General features: G+C 38.4%; 2 protein-coding genes across 10 annotated transcripts in view; both read right to left on the bottom strand.

Moving 5' to 3' along the window:
* Positions 1-11398: 11398 nt before the first annotated feature.
* PRLH (prolactin releasing hormone) lies at positions 11399-23289 on the bottom strand. The gene is made up of 3 exons (XM_058184907.1): positions 23273-23289; positions 14081-14230; positions 11399-11619 (listed from the first exon to the last, which is right to left on the bottom strand). Exons 2-3 carry the CDS (start codon positions 14184-14186, stop codon positions 11456-11458), a joined length of 270 nt encoding a protein of 89 aa, XP_058040890.1. The 5' UTR covers positions 14187-14230; positions 23273-23289; the 3' UTR covers positions 11399-11455.
* The window catches only part of MLPH (melanophilin), a 135687-nt gene continuing 134323 nt past the window's right edge, over positions 22279-23642 (bottom strand). For all 9 annotated transcript variants that reach the window (XM_058184814.1, XM_058184805.1, XM_058184788.1 and 6 more), the window contains one exon: positions 22279-23224. In XM_058184814.1, coding sequence (XP_058040797.1) covers positions 23198-23224 — 27 coding nt within the window. In that variant the 3' untranslated portion in view covers positions 22279-23197. The remainder of the gene's footprint in view (positions 23225-23642) is intronic.

The raw sequence follows: 23642 nt of genomic DNA on the forward strand, positions 1-23642 counted from the left end.
AGTAAAAGGCAACAGGGTGCAAAATACAATTAAGACATGTAGACTTGCTATTTTCAGAACAAGAAAACCCCCTGCCTTTTCTATCCTGTGGGATACTCAAAGGGGATACTTTTGCATACTGCATATGGATAAGAAATAAGCTAGCTGTATGTTGTCTGTTTCTTGCATTTTGTCAGGTGCTTAATCTTTGCTCATTCTTTTCACTTGATTATCACTAATCTCAGCCACCTAAATGCTTTGGGGAAGGCCACATATACATTATTAGGATCCCTCAACTACTGATAATCACCTCTGCCCTTTAAAACATAGCTCATGTTTTTATGAGTTAGTAAGTTTTTTGAAAATCAGCAGGATTCACTTCTGACAAAACATCAGTAGAATTGGGCTGTCTGACACTAAACTACAGTTTTGAAAATTTCTGGCTGAAACCCTGCCCGAAACCTCACAGTGTGGCTTTAGGTAGCAGCTATTTCTTAGCTTCCTGTTTACAATCTTATTGCAGTTATTGCAGTTAACATGTATTTGAAATATACTCTGGTAAACAGTGATTATTAGGATTTGTAACTTTTGGAAAAATCAGGAGTCAATTATATCAAAGTTTAGTTTTCCATTTTCTGTGTTTGTCTAAAGATGGACACAACTATCTCCTTTAAGCCAGTGGGTGGTATATAGTGGTGGTAAGGAGCTGTTTTCTCTGGGATAGGTCCACATCAGGATTTTTATAATTTTTTTCTTCTCCAGTCATGCAATCTTCTAGTCATAAGAACTGTTGAAGATCACAGGATACACACACATGGAGAATAAGAGAGTTGAAAGGGACCTTGAAGATCTTCTAATCCAACCCCCTGCTCAAGCAGGAGATCCTGTACCATTCCAGACAAGTGGCTGTCCAGTCTCTTCTTAAAAACCTACAGTGATGGAGCACACATACTTTCTGGAGGCAAGCTGTTCTACTAGTTAATTGTTTTCATTGTTAGGAAATTTCTCCTTAGCTCTGGGTTGCTTCTTTCCTTGATTAGTTTCCATGCATTGTTTCTTATTTTGGAAAACAGATTGTGCTTTGGAAAATAGACTGATCCCCTATTCTTTGTAGCAATTATTGAAACACTGATATCATGTCACCCCAGTCCTTTTTTCACTAGACTAGACATACCCAATACTGCAACTATTATTCATATGTTTTAGCCTCCAGCCTCCTAATCAACTTTGTTGCTCTTGTCTGCATTCTTTCCAGAGTCTTGACATCTTTTTATAATATGGTGACCAGAAATGGATGCAATATTCTAAGTGTGGTCTTATTAAGGCTTTATAAAGTGGTACTAATACACCACATGATTTTGATTCTATCCCTTTGTTAATAAAGCCTAGGATTGCATTGGTTTTTGTTGTTGTTGCCGTACATTGCTGGCACTTATTTACCTATGTGATTGTCCACTAGGACTCCATGATCCCTCTCACAGTTACTGCTGTTGAGCCATATTTCACCTAATCTGTACTTGTACATTTGGTTTTTCTTGCTCAGAATGTAAAACCTTATTTTTTTCTACATTGAATTTCATTTTGTTAGATAGGGCCTTATACATTTATGGACACACACACACACACACACACACACACACACACACACACACACTCATACATAGATATGACCCTGTCTTTTAGGATCAACTATCTATAGTAAAGGAACAACCAGTCAAGAAATACATCACAAACTAGTATTTGGTAGAGTAACCATGAAGGCCTGGAAAAGCCATTCAAATCCCTTATTGTGTTTATATTTACAAAGATCAGAATTGTGCAAGCCATGGCATTCCCTATGACACTCTATGGAAGCAAAAGTTGGACTTTGAAGATGCAAAATATAATGAATATTGATAATTTCAAATTCCTAAGAATGCATAGACAGACAAGAAAACAAACAGATCATGAAGAAAATCAGTGCAGAGATGTCACTCAAGACACAAATGATCAAGTTCAAATTATCTACTTCAGACATCTTATGTGAAGATAATTCTCTGGAGAAGGCTCTATGCTGGGAAAGGGAAGGAAAGAGAAGAGAAGAGAAAGACCAGCAGTAAAGCAATTGCATTCAGTTACAGTATTGATGGGTGCACCACTGGAAGATTGGAAAGCCAAGATTTGGGATAGATTGCCATGGAGAAAATATATCAGTGGGACTGCTAAGAGTTGACACAACCTGTCACACAATCAATATAGGACACTTGGTTAGGGAAGGTTGACCTCTGCACTATAAAATGCCAGCCCCAAGCAGAAATTGGTGCAAGAATGAACAAATATAGTTTAAAAATTATTCCAGCACTCATAATTTAGCTATCTGTATTTTACCTGGATGTTTCCATAACAACCATATACAAGTCCCACTTACAAGATGAAACAGTCTCTATTGTTAAAATTGTGGAAGCAGAGTGACACCCAGTGATATAACCAACGCAGTACACAGTGAACCAGTGCATGGCTTATCTCCATGTACCCTTCCCTACACCTGCTGTCAGTGGGAAGATGAGAGGAGGTAACTGGAGGAGGCATTCGTATCTCCTATGTAAAGAGATGGCCTTAACAACAAAGTGCTTAGAATAATAAAAGTAAAGACAGTTCAAAGTGTCAGTAAAGTCTGAGGAAATGAAGAGTAAAATCACAGATGGAAGACAGTGATGGAAACTAGCAGGAAGACTCTTTGATATGGCCTATAAGTAGGGAGAGAAAACAGTGCCAGGGACAATAAGTAAACTTATTGTGTTATTACTTGTCCCCTATATTCAGAGGATTATTAATGAAGCCTACAAAAGAAAACTGCAAAAATACAGACTAATTAAATAAATCAACATATGAAACTATATGAATTGAGATTAAAATCAAAGTTAAACAAACTCATCTTAATACTGTGCTTCCCCAAAATTAAGACCCTGTCTTATATTTTTTTGAACCCCGAATTAAGCGCTTGGCCTTGTTTTCAGGGAGGTCTTCATATTTTGGGGTGTGTGGAGCAAGACGGGGCTCCTCTTGCCATCTTACCTGATTTCGAGCTCTGTCTCCCTAACCCTAACCAGAGGAAATGGCGGGGACCAGGTGCGCATGCATTTAAATATTTTCGGGGGATGGCTTATTTTTGGAGGAGGGTTTATTTTCAGGGGAGGGCTTATTATCCAGGGAGAGCTTATTTTCAGGGAAACACAATATTTACAATATTAACTGATGTGTCTTATCCCCATTAAATCATGAGAGAGATTTTAGTGCTTCAAGGGAAAGAGGGGGATACTCTGCTTGGGATTGATTCAAGGGAAATCTTGCTGCAATTAAATTTAAAATCTATGATACAACGTACCATTGTTTCTCCATCTACATTACTGAGGAGGTAAAAAAGTAAAACACTTTTTGCACTATATGATAAAGGGACCTGTGTCTGTTTATTTTTGTTTGGGCAGGCATGTATGTTTGCTTTAACCATGGTTTTGATTTGATGAAAGAGGTAATTCCATGTTTTTTACTTTGGGAAAATGCCTCCATTGACACAGTGAAATGGGACATTCTGAGGGCATATTGGAACGTTCACAATAGCAGTTGAGAATCTCAAAAATCTCCATAAAGGTGAATTGAAGTTCTCAGGCAAAGAATAAGCAAAGCAATTGGCACAATATATATATAGATAAAAAGTCTTATTCTGAAAGATAGAATAGAATATATATTTTTTATTGACCAAGGAATAAGGAATTTGTCTTGGTGCATAGGCTCTCAGTGTACATAAAAGAAAAGATACATTCATCAAGAATTCTAAGGCACAACACTTAATGATTGTCATAGGGTACAAATAAGCAATCAGGAAACAATATCAATATAAATCGTAAGGATACAAGTAAAGTTACAGTCATACAGTCATAAATGGAAGGAGATAGGTGATGGGGACGATGAGAAGACTAATAGTAGTGCAGATTTAGTAATAGTTTGACAGTGTTGAGAGAATTATTTGTTTAGCAGAGTGATGGCGTTCGGGAAGAAACTGTTCTTGTGTCTAGTTGTTCTGGTGTGCAGTGCTCTGTAGCATCATTTTGAGGGTAAGAGTTGAAACAGTTTGTCCAGGATTGAGGGTCAGTAAATATTTTCACAGCCCTCTTTTTGACTTGTGCAGTATATAGATCCTCAATGGAAGGTAGGTTGGTAGCAATTGTTTTTTCTGCAATTCTAATTATCCTCTGAAGTCTGTGTCTGTCTTGTTGGGTTGCAGAAACAAACCAGACAGTTACAGAGGTGCAGATGACAGACTCAAGAATTCCTCAGTAGAGCTGTATCAGCAGCTCTTTGGGCAGTTTGAGCTTTCTGAGTTGGCACAGAAAGAACATTCTTTGTTGTGCTTTTTTGATGACGTTTTTGATGTTAGCTGTCCATTTTAGATCTTGCGACCTAGAAATTTGAAGGTCTCTACTGTTGATACTGTGTTGTTATTATTATTATTATTATTATTATTATTATTATTATTATTATTATTATTATTATTATTTATTAGATTTCTATACCGCCCTTCTCCCGAAGGACTCAGGTCCAGCCAGAATAAAAACCCAAACAATACAATATACAATTAAAACAAAATTTAAAAACTTGTTATACAATTGTTGTCTAGTATTGTAAAGAGGTGGAAGTATGGAAGGGTTTCTCCTAAAGTCCACCACCATTTCTATGGTTTTGAGTGTGTTCAGTTCCAGATTGTTCTGGTCGCACCACAAGGCTAGTTGTTCAACCTCCCGTCTGTATGCAGATTCATCATTGTCTCGAATGAGACTGATCACTGCTGTGTCATTTGTGAACTTCAGTAGTTTAACAGATGGATCATTAGAGATGCAGTCATTGGTATACAGAGAGAAGTGGGGAGAGCACAAAGCATTGTGGGGGCCCTGTGCTAATTGTACAGGTATCTGATGTGATTCTGCTTAGCTTCACCTGCTGCTTCCTGTTTGTTAGGAAGCTTATGATCCACTTACAAGTGTGTTGAGGTACCTTTAGCTGGTTTAGCTTAGTTAGAAGAGTGTCTGGAATGATGGTATTGAATGCGGACCTAAAGTCTACAAAGAGGACCCTTACGTAGGTCTTTGGAAATTCAAGATGTTGTAGGATGTAGTGCAGAGCCATATTAACATCATCATCTGTTGATCTATTTGCTCAGTATGCAAATTGCAAGGGGTCTAACAGCGGTTCCGTGATGGTTTTCAAGTGGGGCAGCATAGGCTTTCAAAGGTTTTCATGACTACAGATGTTAGAACAACTGGTCTGTAGTCATTCAGTTCCTTGATGGAGGGCTTCTTCAGTACTGGGATGATAGTAGAGTGTTTGAAGCAAGAAGGAACATAGCACATCTCTAGTGATTTATTGAAGATATGGGTGAAGATGGGGGCCAATTGATCAGCACAGACTTTTAAGCAAGAAGGTGTTATCTTGTCTGGGCCTGGAGCTTTACCTGGCTTTTGTCTGTGAAATACAGTCTCTGTGAGTTCATCTAAGTCTGCAGAAGTACTTTCAAAAACATTCGAATCAGTGCAGTCAAGGCAGCTTTAACTTTGCCTCCTCCGTCCAGGTCTTCACTGACTTAATTGTTGGCTTTTTGGTTTTAAGTTTTTGCCTGTAAGCAGATACAAAGTGAATCATGAAATGATCAGAGTGTCCCACAGCTACTTTCCAACCTTATGATTCTATGATTCTAGATTCTTGTTAGCTTTTGACTGTAATAGAATGATAACAACCTGTGGCCCAGTGGAGGCTCTCTATTGGCAGTCTCTTTAGATTGCCAGACTGTCTTTGCCCTGGCATATTAAACATCCCTCCCTCCCATCTCTGCCATTCGCAGAGCATTTAGATAACACCAACAGCAGCAGTGGCAGTGAAGCCAGTGGGGAAGCCGGTGGGGTCTTCCAACTATCCCATACCATGACCCCTTGAAACCAGACATGATTTGTATAAACCTCCTGCCCTGTATGGGTAAAGATCATAATTTCATTGTGTTATACATTAAATAAGCAATAAATTGAAGTCAATCTTCTCTGTAGTATAAGTGAAACTAAAATTTAGAAGATAGGTTGCCCCACAACTACCTGGTCTTTCTTACTATGTCTTCCAGGGTTTGAAGAATGTTTTTTTCTGATAAAAGCATATCTTCCTTATTCCAACAAACTTTTGAATTCCGTAAATATTCATGTTCTGAAAATGGTGAGATTTACCAGAAGCAATTATCAATTTGCAGTTAGTACACAGGGAAACAAATGCTAACATGTGGTTTTAATTAGATACATAAAAGATGAGTTTTAAAAGCAAATAAAAAAAGGAAAACTCTGCTTTTTCTTCTCCTCTACAAGTTCATGAAGGGCAAAAGAAAGTGATAAAACAGTCTCCAAGCTGGAAGATCTGTAAGAAACAACTTTTCATCACATTAAATGCTGCCAGAGACACTGGGAGTTTCTGGGATTTCAGTGTTTAATGATAGGGATAAGATTTCTTTAGAATAATAACAGAATAACAGAGTTGGGAGGGACCTTGAAGGTCTTCTAGTCCCTATACCCATGATGGTGAACCTATAGCACGCGTGCCAGAGGTGACACGCAATGCCCTCTCTGTGTGCATGTGAGGTATTGCCCCAGTTCAGCTCTGCCATGCATGCATGGGGGGCGGGGTGTGTGTGTAGGGCCGGGCGTGCATGTGTGGGGGTGCGGCGCATGTGCGGGGGCTGCTTGTGCATTGCATTTTGGGGGTTTGGGGACATGCACATTTGCACACGCATGCGTATGCTTTGGGCACTTGGTACAGAAAAGGTTAGCCATCACTTCCCTATTCCATTTCAGAAAAAGTCTGTCCAAGCAGGTTGGATCTCTCCTTGGTAAGTTTCCATCTGTTACTTCTTGTCCTGCCCTCAGGTTCTTTGGAGAATAGGTTGACCCCCCCCCCCGCTTACTGTGACAGCCCCTCAAATATTGGAAGACCACTATCATGTCATCCCTAATCCTTTTCTTCATTCCTGCAATTTAGGAAAACATTTCTTCGTATGTTTTACTGAATTTTTTATGCTATATAATGCTCCTGTTTGTAGCATTATATTCAAAATAACTGGCAAGTCTATCCAATGGCTCTTTTATCAAGATGCAGTATAGATTATCAAAGTAAATAAGAAGGAAAAAATCTTGAGCAGTGTTATAGGAATGCAAGGACAGTTCTCCTAAGTTATACTAGAAATACTTCCATACCAACATACATGGACCAGGCCTTAACTCTATAGAAGGCTGTCTAGTTGCCCTTGGGAAGGCTCCAAGCCGAACGTAAAGCAGGAAGTTGTTTCTTGGCAGGGTTATGGAAGGACAAGAAGTTGTTTGTTATTGAAGTTGTTATTACTACCTATTTAGATTCTGGGATGGGAGAGGTGAGGCTTTTTCCTTCAAGTGCCAAAATAGTTTGCTGAGGTTGAGTCCTGTGCACTTTGCCTTGGGACAGAAATCTACTCTGCTTTGCCCTGGCCAACCTTATGTATGTTCTCTTTCTGTGTTGGTTACATTTCACGGTATTTAGAATGGCAGAAAATCCTGGTAATCTGAAAATCTGAGGAACATATATATGCATACATACTTACATTTTATTTGGAGAGGATATTCATAAGCTCCAAGGATAATTTGTTTAAATGTATCTTTGTATATGTTCAGACAGGCATGCAGACAAAAGTAAAATGATAGTGAAAAAGAACCCACAAACACAGCCTATTAAAATACAGTGTTGCATTTGGAAACATTGGGAAGCATTTGGCAGAGAGTACCCTTGGAATTGGCAGAATGGAGTAGAATGTGGAAACAGCAAGAGAGAAATATGTGCTTGTTATAAGAATTTGGGCTCTAGTGGATGTTACTCAGCTTATCTTTCAATCTGCCCAGGGCAGAATCATTAGTGATCTCCTTATCTATAGCAATTTATAGATAAAATTCCTTATTTCCATTAAAATGTAAATTACAGTTTAGAAATTTGATCAGCAGTTGTTATTAAGTACAGGGATTGATTTCTTAGATAAATGAAACTATCTTGACTGCTTGTCTATTTAGATATTTTTGTGATAGTCAATGCCTCCTTACAAAGGTTCTCATAATTTTGAAAGACATTACAATGAAAGCTTTATTTTTTAAATAACATTTCCCAAAATTGTCTTGTGTTCAACTCTTCATAACTTTCAAGTGCACAGTTATACTTTGGTTTCTGGGTTCTCTGTGGGAAAGTAATTATCTGAATGAATCATCATGTTATTAGGACTGATTCTGAGGAAAAAAAGCTGCCTAAAATACTTCACAGCAACAGGATGTGACAAGGGAAAGAGTACTCTGCTCTTTTTACTAGACACTCATCAGTTTCTAATCCTCACTATTGGAGAGAGGCATATGCTATTGCTCTAAGATTGTATTATTTCTGTCTGGAAAGTTGCAGTCAGAAAGTGGTGCTGAAGAAAGTGATATACTGAAAACTTTTCAATTTTGTCTCTCAAGATTTTTAATGTCAGTTTGAATGGCTAGGAGATCTTTGATGACATAAATTGAGATGTTACAAGCATGATAATGACAAGGCTCTAAATTTCATTTTTATAATTTGGTGCCAGAAGAGTTAAAATATCATTTGAAGTTTGTTCACATCCTCTTGGAAGTTAACAAGCAGAAGCCCAATCTAGACAAAATTTACAATATGACTGAATAATCATGAAGAAGTGATTTAGTAGTTCTTTAAAAAGGACATTCATTTTGGAAATTTCCTGGATCTTTCACTTTCAGCAGAATTGGTTTCATTTATCTATCAAATTTCTCAGTTCCAGAATGGACTAATAGAATTCATAGCACAGTATTTGAAATGAATCTAGAAGATTCTACAGTTGAAAATGCAGCAATCAGGATTTTGTTTGGCATTTGTGAATCAGAGTATATAACGTACATTTTATTTCAGCTATTTGGTTTCCAGTTTGTTTGCAGACTCAATTCTTTCAAGGGGTGAAATGCTACCAGTTTGGGCCAGTTGGCCTGAACTGGTAGTAAAAAATGCTTTAAAAAGTAAAAAAAAAGTTCTAACGAGCACATGTCGCTTAGCTGATCTTCGGAACTTTTTTTTCTTTTTAAGCATTTTTTTTTACTACCAGTTCTCTCTCTCTCTCTCTTTTTTTTTACTTTTTCTTTAAAAAGTAAAAAAAAAAGCAGGAAATCCAAAAGTGCATTTGGTGTGGATTGTGCATGAGCACACAGTGTGCATCTAGTGCATCCTGCACATGCGCATGCAGCACACGCATCTGGCATACACTGTGCATGCGCATGCACAGCACGCATCTGGTGCGCACTGTGCATGCACGGGCAGCGAACCGGTGGCGACCAGTGGAGCATTTCACCCCTGATGCCTAGGTTCAATTTCTGACAAATTATTTTCCATACAGAGCTGCCTGACGATCAGGAGAGGCCTGCTCTGAGTACAGTACCAAGTACCAAGGAGTTTAAATGTCAGGGCTACCTCCTTCCAATTCCTAGGAAAGAAAACCCTTGGCTCCATAAATTCAGGGAAAAGATACTTTTATTAGTAGAGAACTGAATGTAACAAGTTTCAGGCAAGATCTGAAGCAAAAGCGAGCAAAGCAGCAAATTGAAACAAACCATAGAGCCCAACACCCCACCCCACCCCACCCCTGGTAGCCAGGCAACCAGAGAAATGTTTTGAGAAAGTATTTGATTCAAGTGCATAGTTTCTGGCTGTTGCATACCAAAGCTAGAAGAGAGATAAGCAAAGCTCAGATCGTAGTTGCAAAGCTGCAATGAAAATTTCTCCACCAACCCCTCTCCCCATTTCCATAGCAGCAAGCAGCACGCTGGCTGATATTAACTGAATATGCACAAAAGATAGGATCTTTGTGATAGCACAATTCCATTCTTAATTTAAATCAGTTTGGCAGTCTTTCTCTTTTCTTTGATCCGAAACTATTTCCATGTGCTTTGAGTATGTGACACCTAATTTTTCTATAATATTTTACATTCACTGCCACTGGCAGTTCAAAGTGGTGGTTATGTTGTTCTTTTAAGAATATTAATATTTTTACTACTAGAGTTGTCCAGTTCTATGATAATGAATTATACTACACATTTTCAGTACAAGAATGAATTATTATTATGGTTAATTGCACAGATGTTTAGATTGAATTTGGCATTTTTATCCACCTATTCAATCCTTCCCAAGGACCTGGGATAGAAAGATATCCTTTGCAGGGGTGGGTTGCTGGGGGTTCGCAGAGGTTCAGGAGAACCTCTAGCTAAGATTCTGTGCAATTCAAAGAACCTCCAAAATCCACTCCTGGCTGGCCCTGCCCACCCTGCCCCTCCAGGAGTCCCCATGTGGCCTGTTCTGGATGCAGGTAAGTGCAGGGTGCACATGGAGGCTTGGGGAGGGCGAAAAATGGGCCTACCGGAAGTTCAGGAAGGCTGGAAACGGGCCGGCCTCCTAAGGGCCTCTGGAACCTGGGGAGGCTGTTTTCGCCCTCCCAAAGGCTCGAGGAAAGCTTCTGGAGCCAGGGAGGCAAAAATGACCCCCTGCCATGGTGCAGGAGGCCGACTAGGCCATGTCCACCATGCCCACCCCCAACTAGCAACCGTGCAGAGAACCCCTTGCTAAAATTTTTGAAGGCCACCCCTGGTTGTTTGATGGTCTTATAAAGGTATTGTTGCAGGAAGTAAGCTGTTCCAAATACAGCTGCTTTTGCAATTGACTAATTGTGATTTTCTCAGTGTTAGTGGTGTTCAAATAGTATTCCAGATGTTTTGGAATTGGACCCAAGGCACCTATTACTATTGATATTATCTTTGGTTTCTTTTGCCATTGTTGTTCTACTTCACCTTGCAGGTCTTTGTGTTTTGTGATTTTCTCTAATTCTTTCTCTTCCATTCTGATGTCTCCAGGTACTGTCATGTCCACTTATTATTATTTCCAGTAACTTCAAGAATTAAAGTTATATAATTGTGTATAATGGAATAAAGTTGTATTTTACACTATAAATGCCTGGAAGGTGAGTCTTATATTTTAATGACATGATAAAATGACGTATTGGAATGGAAAAGGAAGGATAAAAATGCAAAACATAGCTACGCAAAGTAAATAAATCAAAACTATTTACAACAATACCTGTTCATTGAGGAATTGCACTACTTAGTATAAGTACAGTAATCCAAAAATGAATTGTATGCCTTGTAATAATACAAATGTATTTGTGAGAAATATGATCTAATGAAATTCTTAAGCCAAAAGACATTCTATTTGATTTGTACAATAACAATAATAAAGATTGAAGCAAGATCCAACATATTTATTAAGGTTTAGAAAGGATATAAGATGAAGATAGATTATGTCTGTGCACATGTGCATTATATATATTTTTTTGTTGCCATTGTATTAAAACTTTTATGTAGCTTCATTCATCTTGCAGAGATTCGCTGCTTTCTTCTACAGGAAAACAAGCTTGCAGATGCCTGTTGCCAGACTTCTGGACATTTTCTGCAGCTGCTCTTCGTCTGCCAAACCGCCCCACAGGTCGGATCCCTCGGCCAGTGTACCAGGAAGGATCAATATCAGGATCTACAAGGCAAAACCCAGAAGACAGTGAGAATTCAGTGGAAAGGGAAAGTGTATTGAAACAGCTGTGTTGTTTCTAGTATATTGTAAAACATGGAGGTACTCATTAGAGGAGTATTAGTGTTACAGTATTCTGAAAAAGCCTCAGTTTTGGTAAATGGGTGGGACTATTTCTGTCACGTCAGTCTCATAAAATAACTTATAAAATATAAAGATGGTTATTGTATGTAATAATGTTAATAGTCATCATAATTGACAAAAGGAAAAGACTTAAAAATATGGGCATTTGTTATCCATGAGTGCGAGCTGTATATTCTTCTGCGATTGTTATGCAGTGTTAAAATGCAGCCATTGTCATGTCTGGAGAAAAAAAATAGGAGAAACAATTCCTTATTTTTTATTTTGATGCCAGATGCTCTTCACACTTGTTTTTTCAAGTGTATATCATTTGCATAATTTTACTAGTATGTTGTGAACTGTATTTTAAACAGTCACTAGAACTAATATTAGCCATTTACTAGACTTTAGAACTTTGATTTTAAAAAAAGTTGGTATATACCAGGAGTCCCCAAACTCTTAAGCTCATTGATCCGCCCATGAAGTTTTAGATTGTTCATCAATCTCTCAACATTTATTGCACGAAATGAAGGTAATAAATATTATTTTATCTAATAATACTAGAAATAATAAGAACACTACAGGTAATTCTCAACATGACCTCAATTGGGACCAGAATTTCTATTGTAATGGGTTAACATGTGACTGGACCTGATTTTATAACCATTTTTACTATGTTTGTTAAATAAATCACAATGGTTGTTAAGTGAATCACATGATCATTAAATGAATCCAGCTTCCCCAAATGATACTTTTGTTGGAAACCAGCTGGAAAGGTCAATATCATGATCACATGATGCAGGACACTGCAATCAGTTGTAATTGTCAGCCAATTGCCAAGTACCTGAACTGCGATCACATGACTGCAGCCTCTGTGATGGTCTGTTGTAAATCACAAGTTGTAAAGACAGGTTATAAATCATTTTTCCGAAGCCATTGCAACTTTGAACTGTCATTAAGTGAATGGTCATAAGTCAAGGACCATCTGTAATGGATAGTTCCATCAACTCATGGGGGTCAATACAAACCACTTTGGAGAACACTGTTCCAATTGTCTGTAAAAAAGGCCAGGCTAAGTGATTTGCTACTGCTCAGGAAATTGTACATGGGTCAGCTTGGATCCCTTTCATGGATCATTGCCCTGTCGTGGTGAAGGGGCTGTGCAACACAATGAAGCTATGAGCTATGCCATGCAGGGTCACCCAAGACGGACAGGTCATAGCAGAGAGCTCTGACAAAACATGATCCACTGGAGAAGGAAATGGCAACCCACTCCAGTATCTTTGCCATGAAAACCCCATGGACAGTACCAAAAGGCAAAAAGATGTGATGCTGGAAGATGAGCCCCTCAGGTCGGAAGGTGTCCAATATGCTACTGGGGAAGAGCAGAAAGCTAATACTAGTAGCGCCAGAAGGAGTGAAGGGACTGGGCCAAAGCCGAAAGGACGCTCAGCTGTGGAACATCATAGTGTGTGAATTAAGAAAGGAGTCTTGGCCTAATCAATGGATCATAGAATAGCATATCTTGACATCATTAGATGCCTTAATGTAATTCTGGAGAAAATATTATATGTATGCACAACTGCTGTTGAAGAATGGAGGTAAATGATGAAAAGACACATGAGAGACATGTTTATAATATTCTGTTTGGTTGTTTTGGTCTTGTAACGTTTAAAAACACTGGTGTAGGGCAAGGGTGGACAATGTTCTTTTCCCACCAGGTACAATAATTTTCTCTATTTTGTTTCCCAGCACTTGAGACCATCAGGTGATGTGGCAGCAACTTTACAAAAACAATGGTGGCAGTAGAATTTTTAAGGCTTTTGAATTAATAAAAGAAGTAACGATCAATGAGAAAGGGAGAAAGTGGGGGGGGGGGGGAGAAGAGAGAGAAATGTTTTTAAAGTGCCTGGAAAGTGTCTTCATCATAATTAAGGGTTTTGCTATTAGATTTCAGCAATAAGATTTTTGAGAGCTGCAAAAGAAGACTCTAGGGAACACCTGTGGTTGATTTCTAGAGTCAGGAACAGATTAGTCTAGATTAAGTGAAAGATGTTGCATAGCAAGATGTCCAGAATAACACATATCAGGCACATCTAGGTGTCAAAAATCTGGATAACCACTAGATCTGGATCAAATCTAACTGTTTATGCTATCTATTGGTCTTCTAGATTTTTGCTGCCAAATGCAGTTTGCAATACATTCTGTTTAGAAGGTCCTGAGAGGGAAATGAGACAATGCCAACATCTATTGGGTACTACCCCAGATTCTACCTTCAGCCCGTGTTCAGGTTTGTATATATGGTGGACATTTTGCTCATGAAAAGTATCTCTATTCATGCAATCACCTGGCTGTGGGAACTTACTCCTGATCTCCATGAATCGTTCAAAGATTCGGCATTTAGTCTCAGGTATAAAGGCCAGCATCAGAAGGCAGACAACTAGCAGTCTCATTCCTTTCAAGTTCTTTCCCCCCACTCCGCAAAGCACTTTGATATCTGATTTTAAACAAAGAAAAAAATAGGTGACCTATAGCAACAGGGAACAAAAAGTATGTTACTGGCCTAATACAAGAAAAGCACTCCTGAAAAAATTGCTTTAGTAAAGTACAGAGTCATTGCAAAATTCTATAACAGCAAAACAAGTTTGAATGTTGAATTTCAAGAAAAAAATACTTCCAGAAAAATTACAACTTTTAGAAACTTACAATTTATATCATGTCTATTTTGGCCTAGCATCAGAAAGCTCCTTGATCCTGCCCTTTTTTCATCAGAATTACTGTAACTTTTAGCAAACTCATTTTCACCTCTTTCAAGCCACAGCCAGGAACTGAAGAAAAGGGAGCAACAATTAGGTCCAGGAATATTTGTTCTTTGAAAGCCCAGACTTCTTCAAATTGGTAGTCTTTTACTTATTACAAGCAATCTCATTGAATAGGGACAAGATTCACTGATGTTTTTGAATTTAAAGAGATGTATTCTTCTAATTCTCCTTTATCAGTTACCAGGACTTACCTTTTTAGTTTTGTGCCGGCCTATTTGGTCCAGCACACCAGAAGTCTCCCCATCTGCTGTACCAGCGGCCCATTGTTGCCATTTCCATGGTCAGCATACCCATCTTTCTATCAGCTGTGTTATCAGACAGTTTCTTGAATCTGACTTGTGTCTGTTGCCTACCTTCCCCAAAGCTAATCAGTTTGTGAGCAACTGTAGCATCTTTTGACCTTGAGGTTTCTCAGTGGTTCTCTCACAAAGACCAACATGAACACCCATAGGAATTTACCTTTCACCCTAGGAATGAGACCATTGGGCATCCTTCTGGGCTATATCTATAAGGAAATATGTTTGTTCTGCATAAAGGAACCATGTTAGCCTGGCAGCCAATAGAGCAAAAGATCAGAGGTTTAACGCATGGCTTCATTTCTTAGTTCTGGAAACCTCAAGAGTCCTCTCTTCCTGGCTGCCATGCCTGCCTTCCAGCACAAACCATCTCATGATGACAAGATGCCAAGCTTGCCAACAAGCTATGCTGTCTGCCTTACAATCCATATAACACCCCAGAATGTTAGAGTACAAGAGGATATCACTATCAGGCGCAGGATAACTTAACATTTTTCAGCATCTGTCATGCCAAGCTTGGCATAATCAAGAAACAAGTCAGAGTTTAATCCTTTAAACATCGTAATTATTTTCCACTTTTAAGTTGTAGTGAAACATGTTTTTGCATACGTTCAACACAACTTCTCAATTGGTTCTTTGCTAGATCATTTAAGGGTTGTGATTAGTTCTTTCTTTATTCCTGCTTTAAAACAAGTGAAGAGGTAATATTTCAAAGTTTTATTCCCTGGAAACCTTTGAAGATACATACTGTAGATGAAACTTGCCAGGTTTAGTGTCCTCTAAATATGTATTTCTACTATTCTCACCTGTTACGTTTAAAAAATGAAATAGTACCAATAATCCAGTACTTCTTATTATAGTCTATGACCAAATCTTTTTTCAAATTCAGTCTCATCCTTAAAGTAGTTTGAATTGAACCCGTGTATTACTCAATGTTGAAATGCAAAATCAAATCTAAATCTCACCTGTTCATTTACCTATGAACCCACGTTCGTGTAGTAATAAATAGTGGCTTGATTTTGTCAATGATTGGTTGGATAATTTTGTCCAAGTCCTATTTTTTTCCCTGTACTTCAAAGTGTTTTTCATTTTCAATAGCAACCAGTTTTGCCTGTGCCCATCCAGCCACCCATCTTGCTGTTTGCCTAGTACCATCTTTGGCTGTGCCTCTCTCTCCACCCCTTGCTGTCTTTATTATATCAAACATCAAAGTGTGTTTGATCACTCAATAAGGCATCCACAGCTAGACTGAACATTTTATCTTTTGTAATATGACTGATTGCTTCTTACATTCTTCTCTTTGCTCGCACAAGAAAATATTATGTACATGTTTAATTTTTGCCTGAGCTAATCATTTGTAAATGTAAATATTTATTAAGCAAACATTTCCCTATTGTTTGAACTAATTTATCCCATTCAGAATCAAAGGTAACTGTTTTCCAAAAGGAAATAGCAGATAGGAAGAAATGACTGTGAAAATTTATTATATGTATATTACATCTTATGGCTTATAATAAAACAGATAAAAATGAAATAAATGCCTAATATAAATTAAAATACATTTTATAGTCAAGAAAAACTTACATAATGATCTCACAATTATTTAAATCTTTTTGGAGCATCATTATCTAAATTAATTAAATAAATAGCCCCTATAGTGGCTGCAGGTAAATCATTATCTCCTTTAAGAGGAAGCAAAATGAATGGAAAGTTGAGATCCAGTCTGTTTTATGGTGGAGTCCACTCGCAAGGTGGAGGTAAACTGGTTTCTTTAAACTTTAGTTTCCAAACTGGAAAGCTGGGATAACATGATCTACATTTATTACTTATTGAATAAGTTGTCTTTTGAACACACATAGATTGCGTGTCTGAAATAAACACACTGGAAATTGTTTCATCTACAATGTTCTTTATAAGGAATGCCACTATTTTGTTTAAAAACCAATGGAATTGGAAAACAGGAAATTATTACATTAGTAGAATACAATAGCAAACAATTAGTAATAGTCAAATGAACTTGCTTATAAAGCACATAAAAAATACAAGCACACACAAACCCTAAAAACTAGACAATGCAGTGGGAAAAATTGATCTGGAAGATGATTTTATTTAGCATTTCCCCCAATAACTTGAATGGAATACTGCGAACATGCATGCCATGCTTTGTTTTGCCTTCCTTATTCCCACCTTTCCCAAAAGCAGACATTCATAGAGCTGACAGACTGCACCGAATGCAATACTCACTTGTTTGTCAAGGGGACTGGAGAGTGGCACATCCAGGTTATACCTTTAGTGGTAAGTCTCAGTGCAAGCTGGTGGTCCTTTCCCCCTTTTTATGTCTTCCTTTTGTATATGCATGCCAGCCTCTGACATCAGCATTGGGACAGGGCATCTCAACAGGCTCTCCCCTCCTCCCTTTACAACTTCAGCTCTTTTCCCTCAAGTCGAGGAAGGAGGTTTTCTTATTTTGAATTACTTTCCTCCTTTAAGCAAATGAGGTAAAGAACTGGGTAACTAGATTGGCTGTATGCCTTCACTGAGATTTTATAAGTTTGAGATATTCTGAAAGATTATTTTGATTATCAGAAGACAATATTGATATTTGTTTTATTTCTATAGTCACCTATTTCAATCCAATTCCTCTGGGGCATGTACAATTCTAAAACAATTAAAAACATTTACATTTTAAATCCCAAATTTTCAACCTCCCTCCATTTCTTCTGACTCTATTGACTTAATTTAATCACTGAGCCTCTAATGTTGATCTGTTTTTATTTTATGTCCAGTTAAATTATACTGTATAAATAAATTAAGTAAAATAAAATGGAACATTTTGCTCTGGATTTTGAAATTTCTAGTTCTGATTGAACTGTGGTTCCCTGGACGGTTGGTTGGAGCTGTGTCAGAGGCACATAGAGAAGCATTCAGTGACATTGATCCTAACAGGCACAGGATGCATGGTGGGATTATGGGTAGCTTTCCCCTATTTGATTTACAACTCTGCATATGTGGACCTCAGAGCTATTCTTTCGGATGGAAGACCCACATACAAGAGTCCAGAGTCACTTTTCTTCCTAGGGGTTTTGGTCTGGGAGGTAGATGTGCAATGTGCATCCTCCAACTATAGTTGGAACAGTTGATATCCTAAAAATTGAAAACTTATTATGGTTCCTCAGTCACTAATGAAACACAATAACAGAAATAAATACTGTCAACCCTGGAGCCATCTTTGAGCATCTTCAGGGTTGCCACAGCGAGGCTGGCTGAAGCTGTGGGAAAGGGAGAGGGGAATAGAGATAGCTGGGGGAATATGTAGCCAAAATAACATTCTTTCTTCTGGGAACCAAGGACACTTTCACCAGCACCTGGAGGGGTGTGGATGGGAGGCATTCAGGATGGGGAGAGAGACCTGATTGGGCCATGAGATGGTTGTGAGTGATGGTGGGGGGGAACTTTGGATTTTGAACTGGATGGGAAAAACCTGGGAAACTTCAGAGTCGAGTTTTCACCAGCTGTGCCAATATGACATGCCTAATAAATCTGAGGAACCCTGTCTTGGGGTTTTGATTTCATATGGACTGTTACTTGGAACCCTGACAAATACATTCTGGCTTCTGTTCCAATGTACTGTAATACAGGATTCCACATATGACTTCTCAGAATGACTGCCTTATCTTCAACCTGAGAAACTTTTGTTCTTCAAATGGGGATTTTTTTCCATTGAAATAGCATTCCTCTTCACCCAGCATGGTTGGTTATATGAAGCAGCCATATGCCTCCCTCTTCCTGTTTGTTGTGATGGTGGTGTTGTGGCCTGCCAGTGGCCAGCAGAGCTTGCAGCAGATTCCGATAGTGAGGAGGTTAGGGAGGAACATGGGCCAGTCCTGGAGTCATAAGGCTCTGATGAGGGTTCTGCGTATGAGGCAGAGAGGGGGCCAGGCCCAGATGCCAGTTATCAGCAGCCTTCAGAGTCAGACAACAGTGAGGCAGACAAACAGCTGGAGCCTGTTCCCAGTGTGCGCATGCACAAAGTTGCCAGACGAAGGGAACAGCTAAAGAACAAGGGTCGACTTGGGAGTCAGGCCACAGGTGGATGATGAATGGCCCTCCCAGAGGGAATAAAAGGGGAGTGGAGTTTGCAGGAGACAATTAATTCACCTAATTGGTTCGTGACTCTCTGAGACTCTTTGCCAAGTTTTGAAGATATAGGCCTGGCAGCTCGCCAAGCCAGATAAGGTCTGTAACTGTAAATTCTCCCTTGAAAGACTTTGCTGAAGGTGAATGAGAGAAATTCATTGTTTGTTTAATAAAAGGGGTTTTGTTGGGACCAGGATTCTGCTTTGTGTTTTTTTGGGAAGTCTAGGTCAGAACAAGTGGATTGTATATGTGCATAATTAAATATATGGGTATTCCAAATTTCCCTAATCATAAAAGACATCAATATATCTCCTTGGTTTCACCTTTTATACCAGTATATAGTATAAAAAAAATTCTCATTTTTTTAAAAAAGTAAAAGGCTAGTTTGTCAGTGATTGGGCAAGTAAACCGTTTGGTCAATATGGAATAGTGACATTTACATTTCTGTTCTACCCTAAAATAACAGCAGATACAGTGTGTACAATAAGTGAACATGATGTCCATTCATCTGCACTAACATGGGCTCCTCCTATTACCTTTGCAGCTACCAGTAATTACATGTAAATATCAAAAAAAACAGAAAATACCAAGAAAATGGCCAGATGCCCATTATCTTATGGATTCCTTTACAGAGGACTTTCAGTGGTGAGGTGCTAGAGCTGTTTGTTGGATCGTTCAATGAAATTCCTGTTCAGTTTTATGGTTTGCCTGGACAAACTAGCTTTTAAACCTCATAATATATATAACATAGGATCATTGTAAATAAAAACACTGGAGAAAAGGAGGCATTGTTGTAGTGTAGAAAACTTGTAATTTTTCCTGATCCAGTTATTGCAGTTCCAATGCATATGAATTTGCAATTCAATTAATACATGTGTATATTATGTAACACATAAGAAATCTATTCTATTTTCTACATAACATCAATATCTGGAAGAAACTTAAACTCTGTTTATAATAACCTCTCATTAGAAAATAAACTACTGATTTAGAAGGTTTCTCTCTTCGGATTTGGGAATCTGTTATGTTTCAGACAACCCTAGTGACAGATCACATAGTGGCTTATAAAGAAGAGCCTTGGTTGCGCAGTGGTTAGAATGCAATATTGCAGGCTAACTCTGCCTACAGCCTGGAGTTTGATCCTGATGAGATTCGAGGTTGACTCAGCCTTCCACCCTTCTGAAATCGGTAAAATGAGGACCCTGTTTGTTGGGGACAATATACCAACATTGTAAGCCGCCCAGAGAGTTTTGTAAAACACTATGAAATGGTATAGAAGTCTAAGTGCTATTATTATTAAGTGTGGCTACAAGTGTAACCAACCAACCAACCAGCCAACCAACCAACCAACCAACCAACCAACCAACCAACCAACCAACCAACCAAATATTAGGGTATCAGTCTTTCACTGTTTCACTAGAGCTTTGTTTAGCCATGATTCTCCAACTAAGTATTACAAAAGTGGATAAGGGGCACATCACTATGAAAAATGATTCTGCCCCATAGTGTTTTGAGCCTTGCCCTTCTTGAGCCTAGTCTTGCAGAGTTGAATGGGAGAGGGGGTATGTAAGCAGAACTGTGATATCAAAGGCCCTGAATATGTAAGGATTCCACAAGCACTCAAGCAAATACAGTCTTTCTGGATGCTGGAAACAGGGTTGAAAGGAAGTGACCAATGTGGACGGACCCATTCAGATTCACTTGATCTGCATTTCTACATCTCTATTAATCACTAGATTTGGAAGATCCAAATCTTTTTAATGTAATTTCTTATGGAAAGCTAGAGCTATTAATCACAAAACAGCATCTTATCCCTACTACCTGGTGTTTTCTTTCTATGAAAAAAATCCTAACAGGAGGTTCACATTAAGTAAGGGCCGCGGTGTGGCTCAGGCTGTAAGAAGCCTGTTATTAAAACACAGCTGCCTGCAATTACTGCAGGTTCTAGTCCCACCAGGTCCAAGGTTGACTCAGCCTTCCATCCTTTATAAGGTAGGTAAAATGAGGACCCAGATTGTTGGGGGGGCAATAAGTTGACTTTGTAAATATACAAATAGAATGAGACTATTGCCTTACACACTGTAAGCCTCCCTGAGTCTCCGGAGAAGGGCGGGATATAAATGTAAATAAATAATAATAAAAAAAGTACAAGTGATAATGACAGCAACCACTCTCCAAAGCAAACTGGAAAACTCCAGAAATTCTATCTTCACTTTGTGGGGCTTCTAACCATAGCCATTTCATTTTGGAAATGGTCTAAATCTCTTCGAAATTATTTCCTTCACTGTTCTCATTTAATCTGTTATGAAATAAATGAACATCTAATAAAAGATGTATTTCTATATTTGAAGCACTTGCATTTGGCGTTACAGTCTTATCTTCTTTTCTGTTTAAGGTCCTTTCCATGGGCTGCTGGCTTTAATGCTCCCCAAGCATAAGATTTTCCCAGTGTTCAACAAGGGGCCTTACCTCCCCCTCCATGAGCTGCCCACATTCACATTCTACAGGAAAGCAACCTCTATCCCTTGGGGAATGGGGTGATGATGGCAAGGTCCACAAGGCAGGAGGGAAGAAGTGTCAAAAACTTGGAGGCAGGAATTCCCCCACCCCCACCCAGGAAATCTACCCTGCAGTTTCAGAGAAAATGCTGGAAAAGCTCTCTAACATTTGCCCTCGTCGAGGACTGAGCTAATTGGCTCTGCTTTCCACATCCCAAAGAAGTGGACCCGAGGCAGCAGTGATTTCAAGGCTTTAGCTAGTTAATCAGACAATCAGCGTGGTAAAAAAGCCCTTCTCTCTCAAGCAAGGAAGGAAAACAGGACATTTTGCTGTGGGGAACACAAATCATCCATTTATAATGCAGCCTACCTGGCTATATTTCTGAATCAAGATAAAAGCTGATGCGTAAGATGTACAGAGTAAGTATAATGTCTGCCTAAAGGGATGCATTAGGTGGGGTTACCTAATCCTTTTTGTTAAGGGGTCCAGTAGCTATGATTGTTTTGGAATTAAGTCCTGCCACTATGTATGGATGTGGGGTCTGGGTATCTTTTCCTTCAGAATTCCTTGTCCCAGAATTGCTTTATTTGAGAAAACATAGCCCTTAAAGAAGAACAATGAAACTGTACATAACACAGACTTCTCTTCCTGATTGCATCAATGAAATTAATTTACATTAACTGGAAGAGATCTGGACACATAACGGTTGATGAGAACATAGTAATGAAAGATAGCTTACAGGAGGCATTAAAAGTTCAGGATACTGAAAAATCACAGCTGTAACCGGAAAATGCCTTCTAATTTGGTTATTTATTGAAAATAATTCAGCAAAGATTTATTAGCATTAAAACTAGAAATTTTGATCGGAACTCAAGATTCTTTCTCAGCTTGGAAAAAAACATTAATCAGATAAACAGATATAGGAACTCACATTTTCAGTTTCTTTGTGCATCTTTAGCTATATTAATAAAATAGGTATGTATTGTAACCAATTGCCAAAGACATAAATATTAGGGCCATCAACACTTTAGATTTGATTTCAAAAGGCTACGTGGCCAAAGTGATAATTATAGCACTTCTCTGCAACTGTTTAAAGCAGTCATGTGATAAAACCAACAACTATGGCTTTTAGTTGCAGAAAGTTGCTGTATTTGCATTCCCATGTGCTCCAAAACACCTTGGGAATCATATTTGAAGCACTGCACGGTCCTAAATAAACATGTTGGAGATACAGTTTGGATACAATTATATTAGAGTCAAAATGATGCCACTTGGTCACATTAGAATAAAGAAGCTCAAACACTTGTGGTAGAAGATGCCTGAGTTAGAATCCAGTGGTCAACAGAATTGTTTGTACTAGACAAAATTGTTTCCCTCTATTTATTAGGCTAATTAATTAGTCTTATAAAGTCTTTTTGAATCTTTTTTTTAACAAGTAGAACATGAAGATTTAATTCAAAAAGTGGAAGCTACCTTCAGGAATTATTGATTTTTGTATAGGGATTCTATAACATACATTAAGACCTGCTGCTGTGCTAGAGAAAGAGCTCAAATGTCATAGGATTCTTCCTCAGAGATTGCTTTTCAGATATAATTTGTTCCTTTTCCGTCTTTCACAGAACAAGTAGACTAGTACAATAGAGAAAAGCAACACAAATGAAAACTTGAGCCAGGATTTTGCAGTATTGGTCTTAGACGATTCCATTGTTTTCAAGAACGATGGGTCATCACAGGTTTCTGTAAAGTATCAAAACACCAATGTGAGCCTTTACAGGTTTTACTTACTTAAAACATTTATATTGTTGCTTATTTTCCATTCAGGTCTTGGTGGATCTCAATCAAAATCAGCAAGTAACAATCACACATAAAAATTGCTAGACTGAGATGTGCATACATTTTCCTCATGCCGTTTATAGAGTTAAAAGTTTAGGAATTTCAGTGCAGATTGAGCACAAATGCTGCTAGATGCTCCTATGGCTCATAGCAATCATTGTTTTCCTTTTGACTGGCTTCAGAACAAAGCAAAATTTTGTCATGAAACCAAAGAGAGTGAATTTAACATTTTCCAACTGCAGATGTGTCGTGGAAAAAATACATGATTGCTGCTCGTCCCTAAGATAATCCAAAGAACTGCCAGAGTAATGACAGGGAAAAA

Source organism: Ahaetulla prasina, chromosome 1 (assembly GCF_028640845.1).
Source record: "Ahaetulla prasina isolate Xishuangbanna chromosome 1, ASM2864084v1, whole genome shotgun sequence".
Lineage (NCBI taxonomy): Eukaryota > Metazoa > Chordata > Lepidosauria > Squamata > Colubridae > Ahaetulla > Ahaetulla prasina.